The 27161-nt window shown below is 40.4% G+C and overlaps 1 protein-coding gene and 1 long non-coding RNA gene across 3 annotated transcripts in view; one reads left to right on the top strand and one right to left on the bottom strand.

Annotated features, from left to right (window-relative positions):
- Positions 1–5763, top strand: part of GPC6 (glypican 6) — a 709793-nt gene extending 704030 nt beyond the window's left edge. For both annotated transcript variants that reach the window (XM_086880897.1, XM_086880898.1), the window contains 2 exons: positions 4950–5125; positions 5561–5763. In XM_086880897.1, the coding sequence (XP_086737023.1) occupies positions 4950–5125; positions 5561–5763 (379 nt within the window). The remainder of the gene's footprint in view (positions 1–4949; positions 5126–5560) is intronic.
- On the bottom strand, positions 2598–11454 carry LOC147654109 (uncharacterized). Its single transcript, XR_015284463.1, has 2 exons — positions 11160–11454; positions 2598–6047 (listed from the first exon to the last, which is right to left on the bottom strand). It is a non-coding gene; the product is annotated as an uncharacterized LOC147654109 (long non-coding RNA).
- Between the last annotated feature and the right edge of the window lie 15707 nt (positions 11455–27161).

Here is a 27161-nt window from a genome sequence, read left to right as displayed (position 1 = left end):
GATAACTGTTTAGCACCACTAATGAAAGTGGGAATAAACCACTTCTCAGTAAGTGTGAAAACTGCCTATTCTTAATTGATGGCTCTAGTTTATTTTTATATCTTCCAACAAACTGGCAGTGAGGCATTTTCTCCCTCTCCTTGTGTCTCCTCAAGCTTTTCTCCAAGATGGAGGAAAAAACCCAAACTGAAAATATCCTATGGGGATTACCTCCTGAGCAAACAGAATCAGATGAGGTGAACTAGTTAGCCAAACAAGCCAATTTTCCACTGCACTTATCTTTCTGGACCAGATGTGACTGTCTAAACCCAGCCCAGCCTGAGTAAGCCTGTGCTGTATTTTGTACTCTATTGCCTACAATTCTGTGCACCTGGAATAACTCCAGTACTGCCTAGGTGGCATGCCCCAGTTGTACTGCAAGCAGCTGCTGTGGCAGCAAAATGTGGGGAATGTTGTCCTTTAAGACAGATTCTTTTTAAAAATCAGAAGATTCTTCCTTTTTTTTTTGGTTGGTTGGTTTTTTTGGTTTTTTGGGGTTTTTTTGGGGGGGGGGGGGGGGGGTGGGTAGGTGTCAAATCTACAGGCTTTATATATATGACCTGAAAAATTCATCAATCATTTTTAGATTTGAAAAGGAAGCAGACACCGTGGAACATTAATGGTTTATTAAAAAAAAAAAAAAAATGTGAAGGGGAAAAGAGAAGTGGTTTTAAATAGGCTTTGTGGTACTTGGCTATTATGTGCCAAAAAACATCTTTGCTGTGTCTGCTGAGACAAGCAAGAACTGTGGAAAGGCTAAGAGGAACAGAAAGCATTAATATTTTAGAAAACAATGTAAATTACACTAAAATCCTGACATAGCTGAGCAAGAAGCAAACACCAGAAAACAAATAGTATTGTTCAGCTTCTCTATACTCAGAGGGCTAAGAAAGCTTGCTTCTCTTTTTTTTATTATTTTTTTCTTTGCTACGAGGATGCAAAGAACAGACACTGATTCAGGTTGGCACTTCTTTTCATTTATAATGGGCATACAGTTCTTGTAATGGCCAGGCCTACAAAGAGATCATTAAAGAGAGCAGAAGCAGCAGCAAAACTTAAAATTCACAAGGGTGTCTCAACTTGTGGAAGTGCAGCAAAAGCAGCTGTGTTCAACAACTTTGCTCAGCCAGCAACAAATCTTCTGTCAAATCATGGTCCCAAGACAAGGCTTCCTATTCAGTGTGACTTAACCCTACCCCACACACATCAAAATGCTTTTGTCACAACAGGTGTTGGGCTGCCTCTCCGAGTTACTCACGAAACACCTTAGGCTGCATGTTCCCATATCTGCATCAGTCTTTTAAAGAAATGAAAACTATTCAAAGATATTTCATTCAATATAGACTTATCTGACTTCCCCCCTCCCTCCCCCCAGCAAAGAAGCAGGTGAACTGCTTCAGTAACAAGGGCAGAATCCAGCTACACATTCAAACGTGTAAATTCAGATATTTAAATATGTGGTGATAAGGAGTGTGTTGCCCATGCAGTTGTACTATCATTGGAGACTCTCTGGGCCATCTGAGATGAGTGTGACACAGGACACTGTCTCCCCTCTGAACCAGAGCCTGGGCTAAAACTGAGTATTTTTAAAAGCACCAATGTTAAGGTACCTGAAAAGAGCCCCAATACCCTGTCAGCCTGCTCAGAGGCAGTTGTCCGCTGCCTGAACACTCTTACCTACAGCTATGTAAGATGGTCTGAGTAGTCAGGACACCTTAATGGAGCTGGGAAATTAGACCCTTGAATATCTCCGGGATATTCAACCCTACTGGAGTGGCAGCATGACACCAAAGAGCCTACAGTGGCTAAAGTGGCATTCAAGACTCAATTCAGCTGCCTAAAGAAAGGCACACAGTATAACTTTAGATGTCCCAGATGTCCAGGACCTCCCCCTCAAGCCTGCAGATATGATCCAGAAAGTCCCACCTTTCAGAGCTCACCTTTTCAGAGCTCACCTTTCAGAGTTAGTGACAAGAAGAGGAGGAATAACTAAGAGCATTCAAATGGCACCAGCTGTCTATGTTTATGCAAGGAAATCCCAGCAGATGAAACACAATGAACTAGTCATTTGGCCAAAGGCACATGGGACTCTAACAGCTGTCCCTGCTCCATTGATGAATAAACTCCTGACTAGCTGTGACTGGATCTGGTGGGAGTGGGACTCTGCTTATGCGCAGACATTTCCATTTGAACATCCAAGATTGGGTATGTGTGTAAACCTAAAGATTAATTTTCAGCCTTTCTAATTCTTTTGCTATTATGTCCTAAATGTCGAGGGAATTTAAGTATCCCGCTAACTGTTAGGCAGTGTTAAGGCCATGGGTTTCTTGTGACCTACATCAAGAATTTGTCCCTTACACACCTAAGTGAGGTAGGTACGCTTGCCTGGAATGCTTTGGGGATCACCAGATGCTGGGCAGATAAAGCAGGGTGTGTGACAGTTTGACAAAATAACTGAATGGGCTGCCCCATCTGCTGGGAAGGACATCAGATGCACGCTAGTCACTGTGCAAAATACAAACCTTCATGAAGGTTCACACACCACAGCACTCTTTAAATGCATTAAGTCAGTACATTCTTCTTTTATTATTGATGGTAAGACAAAATGAAGTCAAACAAATATCAGTCAAAGAAAGCCAGTGAGCTGCCCTTCAGAGCTATCCTTAGCTTCTCATGGACAGCTGGCAATAAAGAGCTGCTAACCCTTCATAAACAAGGAAAGCAATCCACATAAATATTTAGCAATTTCAGATAACTTGTACCTACTAACATCTACGGCCATCGTCATGGACAGGATATGGAGCAAGACAGTCATCCTCTCTGAGCCAGCAGTTCAATTCTAACATTCTCGTTTTTAATCAACTGCACCTTGAAATCTCTGATTTACTACTAGGCTGAGTAATTTATCTACAGCAGCCCTTTCATTTGTAGAGACGTGTGACAGATGGAGATGCTGTTCCTTTGCAGTCCACAGCATCCCTGCCTGCCAAGGTCTCCATCCTACTGCCTCTAGGCAGCTCTGCAGAATTATTTCCTATTCTGTCTTTAGTGATTCATAACACCATGGTCTGCAGTCTTCCATACTGGGGGAAGTAGCTCTGTGTTCTCACTATGGTAAATCCGACTGCCGGAGTCTGGATGGGATCCCCACAGCAATGTTATTTCTCATTATGGTACTAATGAAACAACAGGACATGCAGCTTGAGGCTGGGTGTTTTGGCAGTCATGTTTGGTTCTTAGGTGTTCACATACCCCCAGGATTATTCTCATGTAAGCCTTCAAAGGCCACTGCTTGCAAATGAGTCTCATCTCGCAAAACGAGAACCCATTACGCTAAGACTAAGCCCTTCCTTGGTGCAGCAAAGCATCTGTCGTCTTGTGAACCTCCAGAAGCAATGCAGAGCTTATTTTCCCTTCACCATGACTTCAACAGAGAAAGTCCTTTCATCTCCCTTGCTTTCACACTTATTTTTCAGGAATATTCATTTTTCCAGACCAATAAGAAGAATGCTGTCAACACCAAACTTCAGTGCTGGTAGAGAATTTGGCTCACACAAGTGACAGCGACGTGAAATACTCTCAAAGTGTATTTGGTACCAGGCATCATGGAAGTTTGTCATTAGTAGGCTAGACTGTGCTATCATTACTTACTGTCTCAGCACATATGCACACAAGGAGTCCCACAAACATTAGTAGGACAGCCTGGTATGCAAACTAATTACAAAATAGATCATATAAAGAACATAAACAAAGGGTAGATCTGCACCAAATCCCCTGCAGCCTAAATATGGGACAAAAATAGAAAGACAGACAAGAGAGAAGAGGGAAGCTGCAATACACTATTTTCTCAGGGTGCCATGCCAGCACAGGGAAATAATGTCAACCCTTTTTCAGCCTGGCAGCTGTAAAATGCACAGATAATTTTTAACAGAAATTCAAAGCAGGAAAAAATGTTGCTTTGCAAATTCCTACAAAAAGAGCTTCCTGAGGACAAAGAGCAGCAGGGGACAAAGACTGCATCTTTAACAAAGGGTAATGGAGTTTTTTGCTGCAGGATGATTGGAGGCTGCTTTTTGTGGGGGAAAGATGTGCAACAGCACACTTGCTGCCTGTGAGCAGCCTAAGACTAAATTACTCAAGGTCAGAGAAAGGAATGCTGCTGTAATCAAGAAATTATAAGGTAAGAGACTGAATAAAAGTTTTAGATTTGTGGATGGATAGGAAATGCCATACCTTAAATGTTATGCACAAAGTACGTGAGACATGCAAGCATAAGCCTGGTTTAAAGGAATAATGACCAAATCAAAGAGTGTACAGGAGTTTGGTAAAATTATAATGCTTTTTATGGGCCTAGATGTCATATAGCCTGGAGATGTTGTTCATGGTGGTCTAAAAGAGAGATGCAAGGAAGAATTGGAAATTAAGTGTACTTTTAAACTAGGAAAGCCATAACGCCTCAAGGTAGGCTTCTAAACTGTCTCAGAACAACAAATATGCTATGTACAACAAAGGACTTCATATTTTTTAAGCAGAAAGAAATAAAAACAGCAGAATGCACTGTTAGATGCTTAATTTAGTGTGCAGCCATTCATGTCAGTAGAGGATATGAATATGTGGTGACTTACTGCTGGCTTGCGAACCTTTTCCATAGTTCACACAGTCATTGCTCTTGCTGGGGAGTATATGGAGAGTTAGGAGGTTGAAAAACTTAAATCCTTTCTGCTCCCCATGCAGCTGTGCTACTAAACAGATCCTTTGGAGTCAGTAAAATTTAAAACTATATTTTCAAAACAGTTTTAATAGATCTGTTTAAGAACTGCACATTGAATTTCTTAGCACATCATTTACTGCACAGTGTTTTATTTCTGGAATTGCTGCATCTCAAACCAATCTTTCATTCTGCTGTATAGATACTTGCCTGAGATTATGAACGATGGCTTGACCAACCAGATCAACAATCCAGAAGTAGACGTGGACATCACAAGGCCAGACACCTTTATTCGACAGCAAATCATGGCCTTACGTGTCATGACTAACAAACTGAAGAATGCGTACAATGGGAATGATGTCAACTTCCAGGATACAAGTAAGAAACCATTAACTGTCATTACATAACTGTAATTTTGGAACACATTTATAAATTGGCTCTGTTGCAATGACTTTCTGTGGTCTTTATGCTCTGCGCTGCTGACAACATAAAAAGTCTTTTTCTATTCCATGAAATTCCAGTTATATAATTGTTTCTCTTGCTTCTCTTCCTTATCTTCATGTTTAATGCATCCAGACACTGAAGGCTTTCCATAATGCCAGCAGGCTGATCCTTTTTCAGAAGAGCATTTAATCACCTAATTAAGTCACAGTGGGTTTCATTTGGAAGCTTAACTGAATGAAATTTAGCACCACCAACACTTCCTCATTCCCAATGTGTTCATCCCCCCTGGGGTGCCAGGTGGAAGGGAGAAAAGGAATGAAAGCTGTAACCTATAGCACTCACGCTGTTTCCCTCCCTCCTTTGTGCCAGGTGACGAAACCAGCGGCTCAGGCAGTGGAAGTGGCTGCACAGACGACATCTGTCCCACCGAGTTTGATTTTGTCACCACTGAAGCACCGCCTGTCGACTCGGACAGGAGGGAGGTGGAGGCTTCAGCCACACAGCCTGGCTGGTCACTGCAGACATTGCTCATCATCTTCCTCAGCCTTGTACTGCAGAGACGGTGGAGATAATCCTGGATCTAGTCAGAGAAACTGTGTTTTAGCTACAGAAACAGCCAACTTTCTTCTTTTCTTATACTCTTGGACAATGGACCATGCCACAAACACTTGCAGTTTTCTACGAGACAGCAGTATTGCAACCTGCTTCCCATTTTAGTTTTCCCAAAGAGTACCAGGTGCCAGACTGAACTGCTTCCTGCTTTTTCAGATATCTCTGAAGACAATATCCAATCTTGAGAGAATTCTTTCTCAATCCTTTATTACAGGAAACTTTCTGAGCTTCATTTCCTTTTATGCTGCAAAAGGGAAAAAGGATCTTACAGTAAGTGTTTTTCCCCAGTGAGAAAAAAGACAGGGGAAGAAACCAAGAAAGTTTTCTTTCTGAATCAAGCCTGACTCAAGGCTGCTGCATTTCAACAGAATATCAACAAAACAAAACAAAAAAAAAAAAAAAGGACAAGAAAGGAACAAAAAAAAATTGCAACCGTTCTTCACTGACAGCCAGGTTTCCTTTAGAAACTTCTGTAGGATGATTCAGGTCATCAGAATGATCACTGTTGTAGGGAGGAAGGCTGGATTTTTTTTCCCCAACACTAAAAACATATGTCTCAGCAGTGAATGTCTTGCACTCCATCTGACAACCACATCAGATTGGTATGAAGGTAGAGAAGCTGAAAAATAAGTTTATCTTTTAGTATGGTAGTAGCTCCACTAGCTTCAGAATGTCATGTTACAGTTGCTTAGGAATTGAATCTTAATGCCCATTAAATATGAGTAGTAGCACGATTTCACCTAGTTTCTTTTAGGATTTATCCATGTTCTAGAACTGTCACAGTTTTCCAGTTAGCTCACCACTGTGAGCTCACCAGCCATGATGGCAATGTTAAACAACACTCTTGACCCCTCATGGGTTGAGACAGAAAATAATCTCTTGTGATGTAATCTTTTTTCTTTTGTTACTGTTCTGACATCGATTAGAACTTTTTGTTCTATGTCCATTACCCTACCAAGACAGCAATTCTCTAATAGACTAACAGCAACCAGATCAATAGTGTTTCACACCTAACTACATCTTTCATATCAGTTAATTTCAGTGTCACAAGGATTTCTTCTGCAAAATTTCAGATCAAACAGATATATAGTACTGACATGGAGATTTCTTTCACTTTTTTAGTCTTAGTATGATCATCTATTTTTATATATATAAATATATATAAATCACAGATTTTAACTTCTTAATTACAAGCTCAGGGTTGACACTTCTTTATAAGAAAAAAAATGTTTGGTCAACCAGCTCTTCTTTTTTTTGCTGCTCTGAAAAGTAACCCGTTAATGACTGGTGAGCATGAAAATCAAAGAAGAGAATTTTTTACATATCCAGCTGTCCATTTCCTAACAAGTTTGCAGGTTGGTGGAGAAAACCTCTCTCATATGTGTGTATTTGGTGGAGGTGGGGGCGGGGGGGCATGTGAGTTTGTATGATAGGCCTAGAAGAGGACATGGATGTTAATTGTGGTGGTAATTGTACTTCAGATTCTTCAAGGATACATTGCTTTAATAATCATTGTCTAAATCTTTATGGTCTGGAATAGAGTTTCCCTAATTTACATCTGGTTGTAAAACCCAAGATGGAAACTGTTTAAATCCTGGACAAATGTGTGTCAACAATTAGACATCAAAATCTTCCTTCTTCTAGCAACCACAGATAAAGAATTTTTGGGGCAATTCTGTGTGGTGTTGAACTGATTTGCCATAAATTTATTTCCTGATTCTTACACTGACTATGGAAATGGTATACACAAATTGTGGTAACACTGTAAAGCCAGCCAACCACATTTCAATTTAACAGCCGAGCAGGTAGATCGCATCCATTGCAATCGCTTTTTCTTGACAAATTATAATTAGCTATCGATTTAGGCATGACATTAAAATAGAAAACACACAGCACGTTAGAATAAAGTATACTTAAGCACTTTTACCAAAAAGTATTTACAAACTATTTATATAGTATGTCTAATAACAAAAAGCATAAGTTTTGAGCCACTTGTATTCAATTCCTTTTCTTCCCCATTTGTTTACTTTGAAATATAATTATAGATACCATCATGGAATCATAGAATCACGGAATGGTCTGGGTTGGAAGGGACCTTAAAGATCATCTAGTTCCATCCCCCCTGCCTGGGCAAGGACGCCATTCACTAGATAAAGTTACTCAGGGCCCCATTCAGCCTGGCCCTGACAGGTGGTCTGTTCTGGGCCCAGATTAGTAAGTCACTGCCTAAGTGTACAGATCACTTGGGCCCTACATGGCCATAGCAATGCTTCCTGCTTTTCCAAAGGTTCCCCCTGGAGCAGGTCTTGATTGAGCATTTACTGTCTGCAGCAAGTTTAAGCCAGTTCTCACAGGCTTTTTCTTTTGCCCTGGTGCAGCAGATATCAAGCAGAAGGTCTTTACGTTCAGTTTTTTTTCCTGAACTTGCACATGCAGCTTTCTACAAGGAGAACCTTTAAAAATCTCCCCTGGTCCATCTCTTTTGACCCATCTCCACATCCTCTCTACATCCTCAGCAACTTTGTTTCAGGAGAACTTAAGTTTGATTTTGATTTCTCTGGTTGTGTGTTTCTTTGGTAACTGATTCTATTTCCATCTGGTTATCCTGGATCTGAAAGCTTATTGACAGGCAGAAATGTCCAAGCCCTCTGATGCAAGTCCTCTGTTGTACTTGCTCCACACTGCTAGTGAAGATGGTGACGGACTCACCAGTTTTTTTGTGTTAGCCTTGGCCCACATGTAGGTGATCTGATGACTGTTTTCAGCTAGTGCAGCCAAGGTGTGTGTCCAGGGTGCTCTCATCTATTTGCAGACCTCCATGGACTTTTGGACAAGGAATAAGAGGGATCCCTAAGAACTAGGGGTTCACTGAAGGTGCTCGTCACTGGAGGAGCTTGCCCTGCTCTTCTTGAACTGGATCTTATAAACTGCTGCTCAAACAACACACCAGCTTAATCTTTGCCAAAATGTGATTCCTGAGGGAGTTCTGCCAGAAATTTATGTCTTCCACATTATCATTTCTCCTCTTATTTTCCTACTATGCATGGTGATATTTTGTCAGGAGACAGAGATGCCTTTGTGTGAAGTATTGTGTATACATTTCTTTAATAGTCCCTAAAGGTTGAATACACTCTTCATACATTGCATTTTTCTGAGATTAAGAGAGCTATTAAATCTACAGAGAAAATGAAATTGGGAATGAGGGAGAGAAAAGAAAAAGCATTCATGTTAATAAATGTGAGAATCTACATAATTTCCAGTGATTCTATTTGCACATCCTTTACATCCAATAGCTCTTCTTCTAAGGTAATTTTTGGGTGTGACACAGTTTAAATATTTCTCTTCTGTTAGCAGCAGATAAAGTAAGAAATTATAAAGAATACAATTACATGTTCAAGAAAAAGGGTCTAAATCCTAAGGAAAAGTCTTTTGATTGTGTAAACCCTCTATGCTGTGCAATCTGGAAGCTCTTCACATGTAATTTCTTTTAAAATGGAGGCTAATAAAAAATTAGATGCAATTAATTACATAATCATTGCTGTAGACCCCTGTGAGGTTTTTGCTTTTCAATATTAACTGATTTCAATATTGCTTTTGCATCTTCCCCAAATTTTTCATGTTCATTGTACTGCAGATTTTTCTACTGATGGCTCAGTACATAGTACTGTAAATGCAGTGCAGACTACCTGGACTCTGGCCAAAGTTAGGCATTTCAAAAAAAAAGACAATCAAAAAAAGCTGAAAAAAGAGGATAGAGATTTTCTGGAAAAGAGGAAGAGGAAGAGGAAAGGAAACTGTTCCTGGCATTCTGGTAAGAGTTGATCAATCCCAGCTCCCTAAGAGGCATCATAGACTTCTGTCCTTGGAAAGCTCTGAAAATCTGAGTCTCAGATGCACAAATCATCCCAGTTCTGTGGGATTTTTAGGAAGAATGATTCCCACAGATGTGTGAACCAGTTTGAGCTGCTTCCATGCAAAATGGCTTTACTGTGCATGTGACTGAGCACTGGCACAGATTGCTCAGAGAGGCTGTGGAGTCTCCCTCACTGGAGATATTCAAGAGCCATCTGAGCACAATCCTGTTCCGTGTGCTCTAGGATGACCCTGCTTGAGAAGGGAGGCTGGACCAGATGACCCACTGTGGTCCCTTCCAACCTGACCCATTCTGTGATTCTGTGATTCTATGAGCTGGAGTTGTTCTTGGGAGGTGGACTCTGTGTGCAGTGTCTCAGCAGGCAGCAGCTGCCTTCAGTTTACTAACTGACTCTGAATCATTATCAAATGTAACTATACTTATTCACTGAAACTTTTATTACTTCAACATAAAAAATAAATTACAGCACTGATGCAAGTTGTGTTTTTTGTTTTTAATTTGCTTCTAAAGATAACCCATTAAAACAGAATACAGAAAATTTTAGAATGATTATGCAGGTTTCTATAGATTTCATTATGGATATTAAGAAGAAATCCACATTTCAAAGACCACAAAACTATGTTTACTATATTACCCACAAATGTTCAAACCTGCTAGAGGAGAATGGATATAGTTAACAATAATGGAATGTTACGTAAAATTGAAAAAAGGCATAATTTTAAAGGGAAATTCAGCAGTCAAAGGCTAAGTCTTAGTGTCGGTACTGAGATTATGTTGTCAAAACATAATAGACTCAGCAATGCCTACTTTCAAGAAAAATAGGGCAGGTGATGTGCTGAGCATGGAAATGTTTTCACTACAACTACTCAGCTGGACTGTGAAGATCATATTAATATGTGTAATTATGACCCTTTTTGGATAAAATAGTGATAAAGACCATAGTACCATGGTAATAGGGTATGTGAAGGATAGATGTTATGCTAGTAACAATTCCCTCATCTGTTAAACCGTATAGGAGACTTAATAGAGAATGAAAAACTATGATTTTTAATCTAGAGTTCTAGCATCAGACAAAAGTGATGGTCTCAAATTAATTTAGTCAGAACATTTTGCAACAGTCTATCCTATTCAAATCTGCTGACCAATACAACCAACCAATCACTTGAGGGTAGTTTGCCAACGTAACATGAAGTGTTCACTTACAGTATCTACTTTTTTTTTTCTACTAAGCTGAGTATCTAGTTTATGATTCTGACTGTGCATCATATGAGGTCATAAACAGACTTGTGCATTGCACCTGTGTGAAATCCTGGTGCCATGACAAAGCGAATGAGAGCTTTGTCATTAACAAGAATTTTGACTACAATCAGGGAGAAAAAGATAAATCCCTTTCTTTCTGGAAGTTGCTAATATGTGGTTTATTTCTGACTCTTAATAAAACAACAACACTGTCCATAAAAGAAGTGATGTTAGCGTTGTTACCTGCAAGTTTCCATCCAAAGCAGTTGCAGTCTTTCTGCCTGGTTTCCCCACAGCTGAGGTCTCTGGACTGTCCAGGAGTTCAATAAAGTCATATGTGTTTGTCCATAACTTTAAGTCTACACAGTTAAATCTAATAATTTCAAGAAAATGGGTTGTATTTCAGTCAGGCTCTTATTTTGCCTTTATATTTAATTATGTAGCACTGATTATTAACAATATAACACACATGAAAAGGCTTTTGTTTCACACTGGTGAAAAAAAACTTCTTCCTTTTCCTCCTTTATTCTGGCACCAAGAAATCGGTGCGGCTTAATACTTAAATCAATTGGCAGCATCTGGTGTGTGGCTTGTTTATTAAACTCAGAACAGCTGCATTACTAAGAGGAGTTGTCTTTTTCTTGAGAGGGAATAGGGAAAGAGTTTGTCCATTTATCATTAGCAAAAAAGATGTACAGAATGTCAACTATTTATCTTAGGTATAGTGGAGGTCCATCTGTCAGCATTTGTGAAGATGTTTTGAAGTCAAATTTCCAGGGAAGACAAATAAAATTTAATAGTGAGACCCAGCAGATATATATAATTGTGGGGCACTAACAATGAAATCAGGTGAGGGACAGCTGGAGTTCCTCACATCTGTCTAGCTCTTCTTTTCAACCTACTGCCTCTGAGTTTTCAGTGTAGTCTGATTATAACCATCTACTCATGGACATAGCAAAGGCACAAATACTGCTTCACAAGTCAGCAGTGCTTTGGTAGTCTGCTGCAAAATTTCTCTCCCTCTTCTCATTTTCCTGGTATACTGTCTGTATCTTTCAGAGTCTGAGGAAGACCTTACTACCTAAAACAGATTTTTGTGTGTCAATAGTTTTTAAAAGGTGTTATTTAGGCACAGAAGTTGTTCACATGTCTCATGAAAATTACTCAATTTCACTATGTATCTAGAGAGTTTTCTTCTCCAGCCTGAAAATGACACTCAGAGGAGGCTTTGGAAAAAGCTCAAACTCTATTAACCCTCTAAATTTCTTAGAGGTCTTCCATGTTCCACTAAATACCCCAAATACCATGTTACAGGTGGACAGTGCTCCTTCTCATCCCTCCTCTCCTCACTCCTCACCTCAAAGTATCATCCTGGCCTTGAAAATATTTCAAAATAAGTACTTCACCATCTCAGCTAGTACATTAAAAAAAAAAACCAAAAAAAACCCATATCTGTGTTTCCTGATGATAAATAATTCTGACTAATACTTCCTGTGTGCCACATGTCCTATCTGTCTTTGAGTCACCCATGCAGCTATGAAAATTTTCCTCTCCATGCTGAACTGTCTTTTCTGTCATTTTTAGCTCACTGGATTTTCTATCTCCCTTCACCAGATTTCTGTGCCTTTGGTAGAAGCTAACGCTTCTATTTTTCAGACAGGAAGCAGCAACAGGGAGATTTGGTTCACTTTATTTGGGAGGTTTCTATTGGGCTTTATCAAACCCCAACTTTAGCTTTTATTCTCTATTCTAAACATGCTTGTCGGTGTGTATGTTCTCGATTATCTGACATATATCCTGCTGACTCTTTTTTCTATCTATAATTAGTGCTTATAGACTATGTTTTGGGTTATTCATTCAGTTGTGGCAAAATTCTACTTCTTATAACTATAGCCTGAAACTATGGCCTGTTTTGGTGTCTGTTTTGTCTGGTATGCTGATAAGCCAGCAAGGCCAATGCCAAAGAACTTCTGGATTTTCTATAGCAAGTTTAACTGAATGGGCAACAACTTCTGGAAAAAAATCATATTGCTTCTGTAATTGATTATTTTGAGGTCTGGTGTTGGGTATTTTTTATTTCACTTTATTTTATTTTAATGTTGTGGGATTCATTTCATTTACTTCACACATTGGCTACATGTATTGTAATATAACTACAGATAAATTGTTTCAGTCTTTAGATCACACAGAACGTTTTTAAGCAGCTGGTTGATCTTAGGGGGGTTTTTAAGAGCTACAGAATGATGATCAGTCTCAAAAGTTTGCCCAAAGAGTAGTCAGAGAACTTCAGACTTCAGCTTCATGCTATTAGTTGAGCTTGAGACTCCAGGAATATTCTGTAAATTATTTGTGGATATGTGTGTTTACCTGAGGGGGAAGAAAGGAGCATCTGCATCTCTTAAATATTCTGATGCTTTTTTTCAATTTCTGCCTAATCTGAACACAAATCTACAAATGAGGAATTCACATTTAGATGTTCAGGGAAGTCAAACTGAATCAATTGATGGACATTTATAGACAGACTCCCCCAGGTTACTTTTTTTTTGCTGATGAGCAACATCATTTAATTTCCACTAGCAATTTTGTTACATTTATCAAATTCAAAGAAAGGGTGTTGTTTAAGTAGGTCAGATTTCTTGATTTGGGTATCAATTGACATTTATACATGTTTGTTAAACTTTTATGACTCCAGACATACGAACATTGCTTGAAAGCATGCAAATTTTTAGCTCTGGTTTTTATGCTATATTTCTAGATTAGTTTTTAACATAGCTAAATGTGAATTTATAGGGATGATATTTGAAAGCAAATCAAGTTTAGAATAAAATTCGTTTTAGACAGAGACGGGGTTGGGTTGAAAAATTATTATTAAACTTTAAACCTGCTTTTCTACTGATCTGGTTCTAACATTTCAGCTTAACTTGGCACAACAATTATCCAAAACCAGTTTCTAGCTCATACCTGAAACTAAATGGTAATTTCAAAATTGAGGGTTTCCAATCAAAATGAAAGTTAGAGAAAAATCCAAGTTCCCCCATCTCCAAGCACTACTTACAAAGATAGAATATTTAGCATATGGCAGTGTGTGTGTGTGAATATATATATAGCAGTATATCAAGGCAGAGTTTGAACTTTTAAAGGGAAGATTCTTTATGGCTTTGTAACTTCAGAGAAATATTGTACCACAGAAATAGACAGAAATAGAAAAATATATACAATCGTTTTGATACATTTGTGAAATAGGTTTCGCAGAACTTGATATTTTTTTGTGCAAAATGCCTTAAATCACTTTATGTAGGGCTAATGCAATTGAATTTATTTCTGTATATAGCCTTTTATAGTAAATACTTCGGATGCAACACTAGACTTTTCTTTCCACTGCAATCATATACAGCCTTATGATTACTAACTATAACAGAGAGACAATGAAAGCTCTGCTTTATTAGCTGTGAATCCACTTGTAGACTGAGAGCTTGGAAGCAAGAAGTGGTGACAGTGCCAAGAGCACTGAGACCTTCCTGATGGGCAATGCCTACACTCTCTTAGTCCTTTTCAACTCCTTTTCCTGTCATGCCATCTGTCTTCATGAAAATGGGCTGTGACTTAGGACCTCAGATCGTCCCACCAAGCACTTCAGGGAGCACACTGTCTTTGTAGATCTCTACATTCAGTCAGCAGAGATGGGCACCTCCATACCTGGGAAGGGGCTTACCTCCCTTCTCAGCACAGGCTGTCTGGGATGACAAGGTTTGTCATGTAGAAATCTCACTTAAGTGCCTGGAAGTAGATGCCAATAGTGAGACAAGAGGTCCAAACTTCACCCAGACTCTCTCCTGTGCTTTTTTTTTTTTTTTTTTTCTGTTGGCCCAATGTTGCCTCTTCTTCACGCCAGGGCTGGAGTGAGGAGCCTGGAGAGGAATTCCACCTGGAGAAGTCACAGTAGAATGACTTTGTTTCTGGGCCACACCAGCCCTGGTGTAACCAGAGGTAAAACCAACATGCATTTGTTGTTCTGAATGCTGCCTGATGCTGCTGTGTTTGAGTTCTTACTTTTAAGACATTGGAACCAGTCAAATATCCTCGTTTCAAGCAGGAAAGGAGACTGCCTTCAATGCACATATGCACAAGGGATGGAGCTCAAACAGGTCTTTTCTGAAATCCCAGATGTCTTTAAAAGCAGTGCACAGGGCTAAAGCCAGCTCAGACAGTTTGCAAGGATTATGATGCACATGGCCAAAGGACAGAAAGCAAATTAATGCAGTGCCTCAAAGAGTGAGGAACTGTGATAAAGATACCCTTTGGGTTTAATCATTAATGCACTTAGTTGTTCATCAGTCTCAGCCCTTACTGCATCAGTGAAAGGAAAATACATGCCTAAGAGGCTGGTGAAGAGAAAGCAAGGTTAATACCTACAGGTTAATGCTGACAAACCACTAACACACCTCTGAAAAAATAGCTGAGTGGTATGACAGAAATAGCTCATTAAAAACTGAACAATAATTAAGCACAGCTTCATCTGTATCCCACTCCATCTCTTGAGACTCCATAATGATGAAATTCATTCCCCAGAATACTTCTTGGGAGCTTGGTACTTGAAATTTGGCAGAAACCAAAAGCCCTAGCTGTGAGTCACCCATTTCAGTCCAGTATTCTAGGCCTCCTGCTTTTCCACTTAGTTTTCCTTTTGCATTTCTAAGAATGGCATATGCACACGGTGCATGTGAGGATGCATCTCTCTCCCTGCATGCACATACAAGCATACATGTATCTCCACAAATGCAACCACAGACCAGTATATTTCAAGCACATATGCTGTAAGAAAATATTGGAAAGGCTCAATTTACCACAATATTGACCTAATGAGAAAAATCCCAGGCAGGAACTTGTGCTTTAAATATGTTTATACCTTGTGTCTCTAAAAGTGCTATTGAAATTTTCTGAAATAACTGGAAAAGAGTGAGCCTGCAGAACTTAATTTGGCAACATCTGCTGCTATTAGTAAGGAACGCATAAAACCCACAACCTTCCAGATAAAAACAGCAACCTAGATGGTATTTTGGAGCTTTACTGATACAAATTCCTTGGTTTCTATTTGCACACAAAAAAAACCTGCTGTAGAAGCTCACCAAGTTTTTGGAACCCCTACTTCCTTCCTTTCAGGCTACAATAATTTTTAGATGATGACTTTTCTACATTTAAGTATGTTCATTAAAAACAAGTTGGGTAAAATACTGGTGATCAAAACCATCATCATACTTGCTGGGGTTTTTTAAAAAAGTGAATTCATAATGCATGGAAAGTGGCTCTTACTTTTAATGATATCATCTGGCCCCCCTTAACTGAATTACAGTTTTATAATCACACTGCCACTGTCCATCACTCAAGAATGACACGACACAATACCCAAGGGATTACCCCTGAAGCAATTGGGTCTTTTTCATTTCTTTCTTCTCCACACACTTTCCTCCAGGAAGTTTTGATTAGTAGAAATGCATTCAGATTTCCCTGTGGATAAAAAGAAGGGAAGTGTTTGACATTTTCCAGGCAATCTCAGACGGTACTGCTCAGCCCATTGCTTTTTCATTTCCCCCTGAGCTTTTGCTAAGTCCAGTGCACAACAGCTAATGTGGTTTTCACAAAACAATGATCAGTAATGTAAATACCATTTCTTCCCTCAAGATTTATAATGAATTCTGTGTTTCTTAAGCTTGTTTCTCTCATCTATTTTCATGTTAAAAATGATATTTGGAAATCACAGAACAGTTAAAACATAAAGCGTTGTGTTTCTGTTCATTAGTAAGAAAAGTTTGACTGCAGGGATATTTTGTTGGCAGGGTTGTATTAACGGTCATTTACATGCATATATATGTATATATGTATGTAGAGCTGCACCTGCTTCTTTCATATACCTTAAAATTACTACCAGATAATGAATGTCCTCCTATTAAACTCATTTTTTGTATTGCATCTTCCTGAAATATAGACATTAGAAGACCTTGCTGCTCAGCCAAGGCAATTTTGCCTGGTGCAATATTATGTTAGTAGACAAAGGCACTTGAAAAAGCCATACATTTTATTTTCTAAATCAATACTTCTTTTGCTGCCTACTGAAAAATCCTTTTTTAGTGCTTACAACACATCTGAGAGCTAGAATAGGATTGTAATATTCAGTAACAGACTGAAAAAATAACTAGCATTCTTAAAGATTCATTTTATTTGCCCTGCCTTTTGCCTGCAAATGTTATACACGTAATGCTTTTCAGACAGATTGTACCTTGTTAGTTGCCCTGCTTCATAGTATACATATATTAATGAATATGTATTTCCATTGGCGACAGTGTAAGGCAAGTTATTTCTCTCATAGTGTTATTCTGCTGTTTATACATGTGCATATTTTAAATTTGCAATGGCTTGTTGGAAAGACTAATTGATTGTCACTGACTACTAGCCAGAGTTTTCTTTTGTTAAGACACCATTACATAAAATTCTGATCATTACATGAGAGTTCATTTTTGATTGTTAGATCTAAATTATATTCCTTTCAAAATCACAGCAAACTCCTTATCTGTGAATCTCCACAAAAACATTGCATTAAAAAATGTCAGAAAACACAGTTTTTCCAATTGTCTTCTTTATACAAAATAAATAGATTTTCTGAGTTAAACAAGACCTTTATATGAATCTTGCCGTAATTGGCAAAGCATTAGAATATAGAGCCCACAATTCACTAACTCTCTGTGCAGAGAGAGCAATAGCTCATCTAAAAAATACCAGATTGCTCGTCAGGGAAGTCGTATTGATGCAAACACACAAAGTCACTTGCAGACCATATACTATAGGTATCCAGTTGCAGCAACCACTGTGGGATGTAACATCGAGAAAGCAAAGAGAGAGCCAAACTCTCTGCTTCCCATTGCCATGAGATTTCAACTGTCTATACAATCAACAGACAGGAACAGGGAAATGTGTATTCATTCTTTCCACTGGCTGTAGCTACATGTACAGTATGTTGCTCTGACTTCTCTCTATTGACAGTAGAGTATTCTTGCTCTGGCATCGTGGCATGACAAGCTCCATGAACGATTCTTTACCATCTTCAGTTTAGAAACCTTTAAATACATGCACAATGCCATAGTAGGTGGTTTGCACTCAGCCCATTAATCCAAGTATTAGAGATAGGTGATCAGAAGCAGTTATTTTTGGTGGGGTAACTAAGTGTATGGATTAAGATTTCCCAAAGTAACTCATTTAAATTCAAAGTTTAGAAGTGTTCCAGCAACCTGGACAATGTAATTTATGCTGTGTGAGGACTATGCAATGGAGGATCAGAAACACCTTCCCCAGCCTCTCTGGTCCTCCTCCCAGTGAAGCTAGTGAGAGTTTGCCATTGGCTCCAGTACCAGGAATAGCACATCTAACAAGTTTGATACTAACCATTTAAATCTGTGTTTATATCCTCGCTGTCTATCTCTCAACACTGGTGACAAATACTAGTTCATAATTACAACAGAAGTAAAGTGTGGGACTATCTTTTACACTGTTACTTAATATTCAGTACTGTATGTATATATCTACTTGACACCTCAGTGAAGACTTTGACATGCCTTATTCATTCTAGTTATTTTTATGGTATTGTTTTTGTTAGATTGCTTTCCCATATAAAGAATAAAACTGTAACTGTTCTGACTTAAAATTGTCCAATTCATTTTTATCCAAGTTTTGTTAAATCTAAATCATGTTCATCAGTTCTTCTCATTCCCATCACCCTTTACTCACACTAGGAAGGCAATGTATATTGGTGGTTTAAAAACAGGTATTTGATATTCTCTGATGGACTACAATAAATATCTGAAGTAAGTACCTGCCTCATGTCTTGTGGTTTCTTGTCTGCAGAATGAAAAGTGATCTCTGCAGACCAGCAGTGTTAATCCTATGATTGTCAGCTACTGGAGAGTCATGAGGTAAAATGAATCTTTAAAATAACTTATAAGGACTTCATTCTACAGCATTCTTTTTTAAGCTACATTTTTGTGCCAGCCATATTCCCCTAAAATCTGTCAGAGAAGTGAAAAACATTGTGGAAGTGTCCAAAGTCATGGCATCTAAGGATGAATTTCATGAGTCCTTTATTTATTCTTTTGCTAAAGGTGAGATCTTTCTATATCTATACATAAAATACTTCTAAAAATTATACTTGATTGTTACTTTTACTTACTTAATAGTTCTAAGTCAATCATATTAGGACATAATTTAATGGTAGTATTTTATTGAAATTGTTGAACACTATTTTTTTTTCTTTTTTTGCATAAGACTGCCAATGATCCAGGAGTCTTAAAATGTGAATCAGTCATGGTCTTTAAGAAAGGTCCATGGGATCTGTCAAATTAGAGGGATCTCTTTCACCTTTTTAGTTTGGTTTATTCTAATTCCTTCAGTGGAGTCTAAGATTTCATAGTAGGTTTTCACACTGTCAGCACAGCCTCTTTAAAATTATTCTGTTTATTATGTTTCAAGTTTAAGGGGTTTGCTCAGAGGCCTACATTTTGCTGTCTGGCATCACTTAAAACAATTTAAGTTAGCCAAGGTATCTGCCCAGAGCCAGGAGACATGACACAGGACCTGCAGAGCCCTGCATCCTTCTAGACTGGCAATTAGTTGTCCAGATGGGATGGCCTCAAGAAGTTTGAATGAAACTAAAGGCCTAAGTTTAGGCAAGAAAACCAATGTCCTTAATTCAGGTGAGCTGAATCCCACTCTAACCTGGTCCAAACCTAGATTTGGGCAACCTAAATCTCGCCCTGAGAAGGGGTTTAGTTGCTTAAATAGAGGCAATGTTGCCATTCTGGGTATGGCAGGATTTGGTTCAGCTGTCTGTGTTCACATCTTGTAGTCCCACTGCCTTGGATTTTCTGGGATGTATCGAAGATGTATCCAGGATGTCTCTGGACACTTTTTTTGTGAGGCTCATTGAGTCATAGCTGGCATTGCACTCAAGATGCCTGTGTGTAGCTGGCAAATATGCAGAGCAGCAGGAAATCCATGGCTTCCTGGGATAGCGGCTGGAGCACGCTAAACATCTCCAGGGACACTGCGTTACCTGCCTCTGGCCAACCACACCAGCTCTCCCAGTCAGAGGAAGTCTGGGCACATCTATCACTGAACTGAGAGAAACCAGCTCATTTTTAAAATAATTCTGTGAAGAAATTCCTTGGGTAGGGTTGGGAATGTACCCCTTTCTTTAGAGTGGGCTGCTGTGTTCCTCATCCTAGACCAAAACACTGAGTTTTCAAGGAGGAAAAAAAAACACTTTACAGTGTTCAGCCTCTGAAGAAGGCTGAAGAATGATTTCCAGCTTCTAATAATTTTGTAGCATTCTTTATCTTCTCAACACAAGACAAACCTTGCTGTGCATGTTCTTGACGAGGTAAAAACAATCACTTGTCATAGAAGAGTTTAGTGAAATCAACATTTTAAAATTCTGGTACTTCCTTGAAGAGACATTACCTGAAGGAGTGCATAGAGTCTTCTGTGAATCATGGAAAATCTATCTGACAACTAATAATTTCTCTTAATTATTACTCCTTTCCTGTGCACCTATGAGAAGATTCTGTTAATTAATAGTGCCTTGCTTTAAATCCTGCTGGAACAGAACGAAAATGTGAATTGCTAGGGATTTGATTCTGTTAAATGTCAAAAATTTACCTGCCTATTCAAACACCACTTAATCCTTTGGTCTAGAAATACTATCACAACCATTTTCTCTGCCAGACTTCTGATATTTGTTTCATGACTGTATGAAACATTGCAAGTCTATTTTGATTCTTTTGTCTCATCAGAATGCAAATAAAATTCAAGGAGAACGGGATGTGAGAAAGTCTTTTAAAAAGTGAAAATACAACCATCTAACTGTTTGAAAACAACAGATGCTTTTATTTGAATGGCAAGTAAAGGTTCTGGTCGGTTCTTTTACAATTTAGAGATGAAGTTTGAACACCAGCCTTAGCACTGAAATTATATTGATATGGTAAATTCTGAGGCTTTGCTGAATTTATTAGCACTCTCTTGGCTTAATACACTATTAAACCTAGTATTACATTTGCATCTGTGCATATCCATTTACCTGAATGTTCAGGTAGTGTCTATGGCAAACATTAATAAATCCAGACAACTGTTCATGTTAATCCAGGGAAAACTGTGGCCTAAGAAAATGTTTTCTGATGCATTGCTAAGCTCAGGCATACTAGAGAGCCATCAGGTATGGATTCACAGCTAATAGAAACAATGTGCTGGTTTAGTGTACTTGCAATACAATGCAAAAAACCTCTCCTGGGATTTGCACCTGCATGAGGAATGATGTTGTCTTATAAAGAGAGGGATGATGGACCATTTTTGAGCAGCTCATGTGATGGATGATGCTCACTTCTGGCATCAGCTTCACTTGTTCACCTGGGAGGGAGCACAGGGCTGGGGAGCCCATGCAGACAGAAGCTCTGGGGACAGGGCAGTGAGGGAACGTGAGGGATTGGAGAAGAGACCAGCCTATGGCAACGAGACATCTTTGATACTTATAGTTCCTTGAAATAATTTATTCTATGAGATAAGGAGTGTGGGAGAAAGAGAAGAGTAACATGAAAGTCCAAGAGCTACAGAATAATGGAATTAAGAGGAAAGAGTCAAGCTGAGTATCAGTAAAAATATCCTTAAAGTGAAACAGATAAAGATGCCTAGTTTGGCTCCTGATTTTAAATATTGTGAAGAAGTTTCTCTTTGTTCTGGTTAATGATTTTCTTCAATAATGCATTTATTCAGTTTTGATAGAGATATTAATTAATTCACAACAACCAATAAAATTATAACTGCAGAAACTCTTCACACACTCTTTATTAGATGTTAAAAACTTCCATCTTTCAACTGTAACCCTGACTATACTTAAACCAGCAGAGTATGCATAATACAAATGTACATGGGAGAACTATTTGTGCTATTCAGTTTATGAGGCTTCTTTAAAATACAGACTAGGTTTAAGCATCATTATACTTTCCCCCACTGGAACGAATATTAATAGATAAGTTAGAGGAGGGCAAAATAGATTTGACAAGCAAGGCAGAAAGAGCCAAAAGGACAAGGCAAGCAATGTGGAAGAGAGGAGGGAGACTGAAGAAGTCTCTAGAGGAGCAAACAGAAGTGAAATCTCTGGGCACCTCCCAGCTGAAAACAGAACTGGGACAATCCTGCAATGCAATGCAAACATGCTAGAAATTCAGACTGGATTTTTTTTCTTTCTCCAACTGTTTTTCCCTGAAATACTGAAATATTTGAGGGACACTTCCCTGAAACAATTGCAAAGATCCTTAACCGTGCCACAGGCAGAAGTGAAAACTAAGGGATTCTAATCTAGGGCAAGCAGCTCCACTACACATTCCATGAAATGTGGAAGGAAACAAGTCTGACATTCCCTGGCTGCAAATTGAATTTACTGACACTTTTCAGGCAAAGGCAATATTCCAAGTAGTCATTTTGTTGCTCAATAAATTCCCATTCCCATTCACTTTGCTCTGTAAAACCTACCCCTACCTTGCTTCCAAATGAAATAAATCATGGAATATTAGAGAAAAGAAGAGAGAGCAATTTTGTGAAGTGCTGCTAGAGATGTGTTTTCCAGATAAAAACCGTACCAATATTGAGAGACTGACAGCAACTAAAGCAAAAATGAGCATGAGACAGGCTGTTGTGATGAGCTGACACAAATTCATCTGTCTGAACAACACGATTAAGTATACATCACAAAAACACAACTAGCAATCCCCAGACCAAGCTAAAAAATTTAGATATAGGCGAGACTGAAACAAAAAGTACCAGTTTTTCCCTCCCTTTTCAATTTTAAGTAGAAATATACCTTTTATCTTTATGTTTGTCTGTCCTAGCACAGCCACCAGGGTATACTTCTTTCTTACCAGCAGATAGACATAGTGTAAATGAGCACTGAGCTCTGTAATCTCTCTCTATATATGTGTCATGTCCCTGATCAAATATTTTTATTTGGGGGGTTGATTTAAAAACAACAAATTCGATATTAAAACAAACGCTCTCATTGCTTTTGCAAAATCAACTTATCCCAAGATTACATGCGGAAAATGTCGGAGGAAAACAAGAAGGGATTTTTCCTCCCGTTAAAAAAACACAGCTTTTTCCTTCCTCGGGGAGGACTGTGCTTTGCCTTCACAAGCGGTATTTTTCAAAGCTCTGAGCTGAATTCTAAACCCGTGGGGTTTGGCAGAAGAGGAGAAGGAGAATCCTGCGAGAAGCAGGATCGCTGCAGCCCGGCGGGGAGGAGGCGCGGCCGCCCTGCGGTGTGACACGGAGCCGAGCAGCCCCGCAGCAGCTCTCTCTCAGCTCAGCCGGACAGCCAGGCCAAGGGCAGCAGCAGAGCGAGCAGCCCCTGCTAGCCCCGAACCCGTCAGCAGGTTTGATGCGAGCGCTGAGCACGGCGGCTCTGACCGGCACGGCACGGCACGGCACGGCACGGCCCGGCACGGCACGGCACGGCACGGCACGGCACGGCACGGCACGGCCCGGCACGGCACGGCACGGCACGGCCCGGCACAGGACGGCCCGGCACGGCACGGCACGGCACGGCACGGCACGGCACGGCACGGCCCGGCACAGCACGGCACGGCACGGCACGGCACGGCACGGCACGGCCCGGCACGGCACGGCCCGGCACGGCCCGGCACGGCACGGCACGGCACGGCACGGCACGGCACGGCACGGCACGGCACGGCACGGCACGGCTCGGCACGGCACGGCACGGCACGGCACAGCACGGCCCGGCACGGCCCGGCCCGGCACGGCCCGGCACGGCACGGCCCGGCACGGCACGGCACGGCACGGCCCGGCACGGCACGGCACGGCACGGCACGGCACGGCACGGCACGGCACGGCCCGGCACGGCACGGCACGGCACGGCACGGCACGGCTCGGCCCGGCCCGGCACAGCACGGCGGGAGGAAGCAGCTCTCCCGCAAGGGCTCTCCAGCCCGGGCAACTGCTGACCGCGGGATGGCAGCGTGGAAGGGAGTGAAAAAAAATTGCTTATAGAAACTAGGCTGGAGTGTCGCCCTGAGAATCAGGCTTTCCATATTGCTTTCTACAAGTTCTAGCCACTTTCCCGGGAAAGTAACTACAAACACAGGTGTTTATACATTCCATTAAAGATAGGCCTTTCGATGGATGCCTCTCACACCAGTGTGGTTGGGAAGGTGTTAACCGGACTATCCAATCCCTGGTGGTGGTCAGAAACCTACAAATACTGAAAGAACAAATAAACGATTCTCTTTCTTTCACCACATCTCGAGCTGCTCATGTGACTCATTTCTTGTCCAACAGTGACACTGGAGCTTGCAAGTCTCCGGTAAAAATGAAAAAGCAAGCCAATTAAGAAGGTTTTATAAGTGCTTCAGGCTCTATCTGGAATGGGTGGCGACTTGCCCCAGCAAAGCCAGTCACCAGCCTGATTGCAGACAAGAGCAGCCTCTGAGCATTTGATGGGTTTAGCAGCTTTTCAGTTGACTCAGGCAGAGGAGGCAACTGTGAAACTCTTACAGATACTTGAACAATAATGCCTCCACATAAATATGAAGCCACTGAAAGATGTTTTCAAGTAGAAGGCATGCGGGGGTGGGGAATGAAAGAAACCTCAGGAGACCTTCTTCGAAGTCAGAAATAAAAAAAAAATCTGGTGAGAGACAGAATAGACCAAACAGAGATGGATGGCAGGGAAACACGACTGGAAGCAGCCTGGATGCAGCAATGAAATCACCCAGTGAAGGAAGCTGCAAGGGAGATTTTGTGGCCTTACCATGAACATTTAAGCATTTGTCTCCCAGTCATGTCATAAATCCACATAACACAACTCACCATTTCCAGAACAGACAGCTGAGCTGTCTGCTGCACAGCCACAGAAAATCAGCAGCCACAGAAGAAGATCCATGACAGGCAAAACGATGGTGCTAGAAAGGATCTTTTTAATCCAGTCTGTGAGAAAGCCTGAGGACAGAGATAAGGGCTGGAGACCCATGACTGCCTCCTTTATTTAGGCACTTGGAAGTGCTGCCAAGGGCAATGGCTGCAGTCCACCCATACTTTCTTTCCCTCATTTCTGTTGAAGTTGCTCCAGGGTTCATCAGTTTGTCAACAGGCCAGAGAGAACAAAGCAGTGAAGGGAGGAGAGACAAACAGGGGTGGATAATGTGATGTGGAAGAGACCTGACTGCTTCTTTGGCCTCTACTGAAAAGTTTGGTGTGTTGAGGTTTCTCACTCTCAGTTAGATGTCCTAGCTGTGCCACTATCCTGCAAAACCCATCTCTCCTGGCCCAAGGATAAATGAGACCTCTGAAGTGGGAACACAAGGCAATGGTAAACATCATCATCAGCGCAGACGGGATTCATGGAGAAGATTAGGACAGGCAAAATAACCTGCAGATTCTGCAGCTGGGAGCTTCCTTTTCATATTTCATCCAAACCCTGCTGGTTTTGGAGCACAGTGTTCGATCTATACAGTGCAATGATTTCTGTGTTGTCTTACTTTGAAGCCCAGTGTAGAGGTGTATTTGCTGGAATGGAAAAGATGAATGCCCCTTCAGATGAAGAAGGTGGTATGTAAAAAAGATGGGCAGCATTGGTACCATTTTGTCAGGCCACCCAGGTCTTGGAAAGCCTAGGTTCAGTAAAAAGCCCTGGATAATGAATATCTGCTGCCTCTCAGCTGCAGAGCAGGATCATAGACACAGCTTTGTTCATAAACTGACTTAGTGCAGGCACCTGTGTGCTGCATGCACTGCACAACAGGGCACAGCCAGTATTTCAGGAAAAAATGTTTTCTTCCTGGTAGTTATCAGCCTACATGCCTTGTTCTGTAAGTGTGTACCTTCCATACTAAATTTAGATGACAGTCTTTCAATCTGCCTCTTTTCTTTCTCTTTTCTTTATGCTTAATCACAAGCAAAGGCATGTGTCTGCCCCAAAAGAAAGTCAGTAATGGTATTGGCAACTTAAAATTTTATAATAGCTGTGAGACATGGTAGCTTTATGTCACTTCTTTCCTAAATCAGGGCAAAATTGCAACAAATTCCATTTCAAGCATTTAGCTAAACAGACAGGAATGAGATTTAATTTAATTCAGAAAAGAAGTTCTCACTAATTCCTTAAGAATATTTTCATGATAATCATTTTCACAGAGGCACAGGCTATGACTGACAGAGATGATGTGGCTTTCATCAGTTTACTGCAGTGTCAAAATTTAGGCACCCAATTGACTGAGTGATTCAGAAAGAGGCATTAGCTGCCCACAGATCCAGTACAGACAGGTGAGAGAGCAATAACTAGTGACCAGAGAGCATCAAACTCCTCAGAAGGATGATCCAGTCAAAAGCCCTACATGCAAAGCTGAAATGCATGTGTCTAGTTAACAAAAAAGGCTGAGGAAGGCATGTTTTGGAGTATTTCTCCAGAGCTCAAACATCTTATTTGTAGCTCCTGTGTGCATTTTCTCAGAAGAAAGCAGCAATTCAGTAGGAATTATTTTAAAGGGAGGCAGGGATGGTGATGTTTACACCCATCTCAGCTTGAAGCCATTCAGCAGTGCACCTCCCATCTGTTAGCAAAGTACCGTGGGTAAAAAGCACACAGACAGATGTGCTGATCCATCATCTTTCCTCCCTGGGCTGGGCTGGGCTGGGTGGATGTTTAATTATGAATGTGAAGGGGAAAAGTGAAGGACAGAGGTGGTCCATGGGCACCAGCTGAGGTTATGCTTTGCACTGATTTGTAGGATGAAAATTCCAGGGGGTTTGTACTGGGCTATGTGGAGACTGGGGATACTGTTTTCAGCATTCTTTCCTTCAGTTTAGGCGTCTGAGGGAGCCTTTGAGCTTCCCACCCCTTTGAGCTTCCTCTTCAGCCCACCCCAGCAGCCTCAGACAACTTATGAAACAAGATATGATAGATATTTATTAACATCTGCATAAAACAGCAACAAAAAATGTGTCTTGTGTTTCTTGGAATTAATGGAATATCAAAACACGTAAAACCAACCTTTACAACCAGACTTGTTGAAGGATTTCCTCCATCCATTCTTTAAAGTGCCTGTTTCCTTTCTTTTTAAGCATTTCATACAAATTTGACCTGTGCTTCTTCCCTTCACCAAAGACACAACTTTACTTGGTTGCTAGATCAATACTGTACTG

The sequence above is a fragment of the Cyanistes caeruleus genome, chromosome 3 (genome assembly GCF_971803275.1).
Source record: "Cyanistes caeruleus chromosome 3, bCyaCae1.hap1.1, whole genome shotgun sequence".
NCBI classification, from domain to species: domain Eukaryota; kingdom Metazoa; phylum Chordata; class Aves; order Passeriformes; family Paridae; genus Cyanistes; species Cyanistes caeruleus.
The sequence above is the reverse complement of the archived record's forward strand: the minus strand, read 5'-3'. Positions and strand labels throughout refer to the sequence as shown.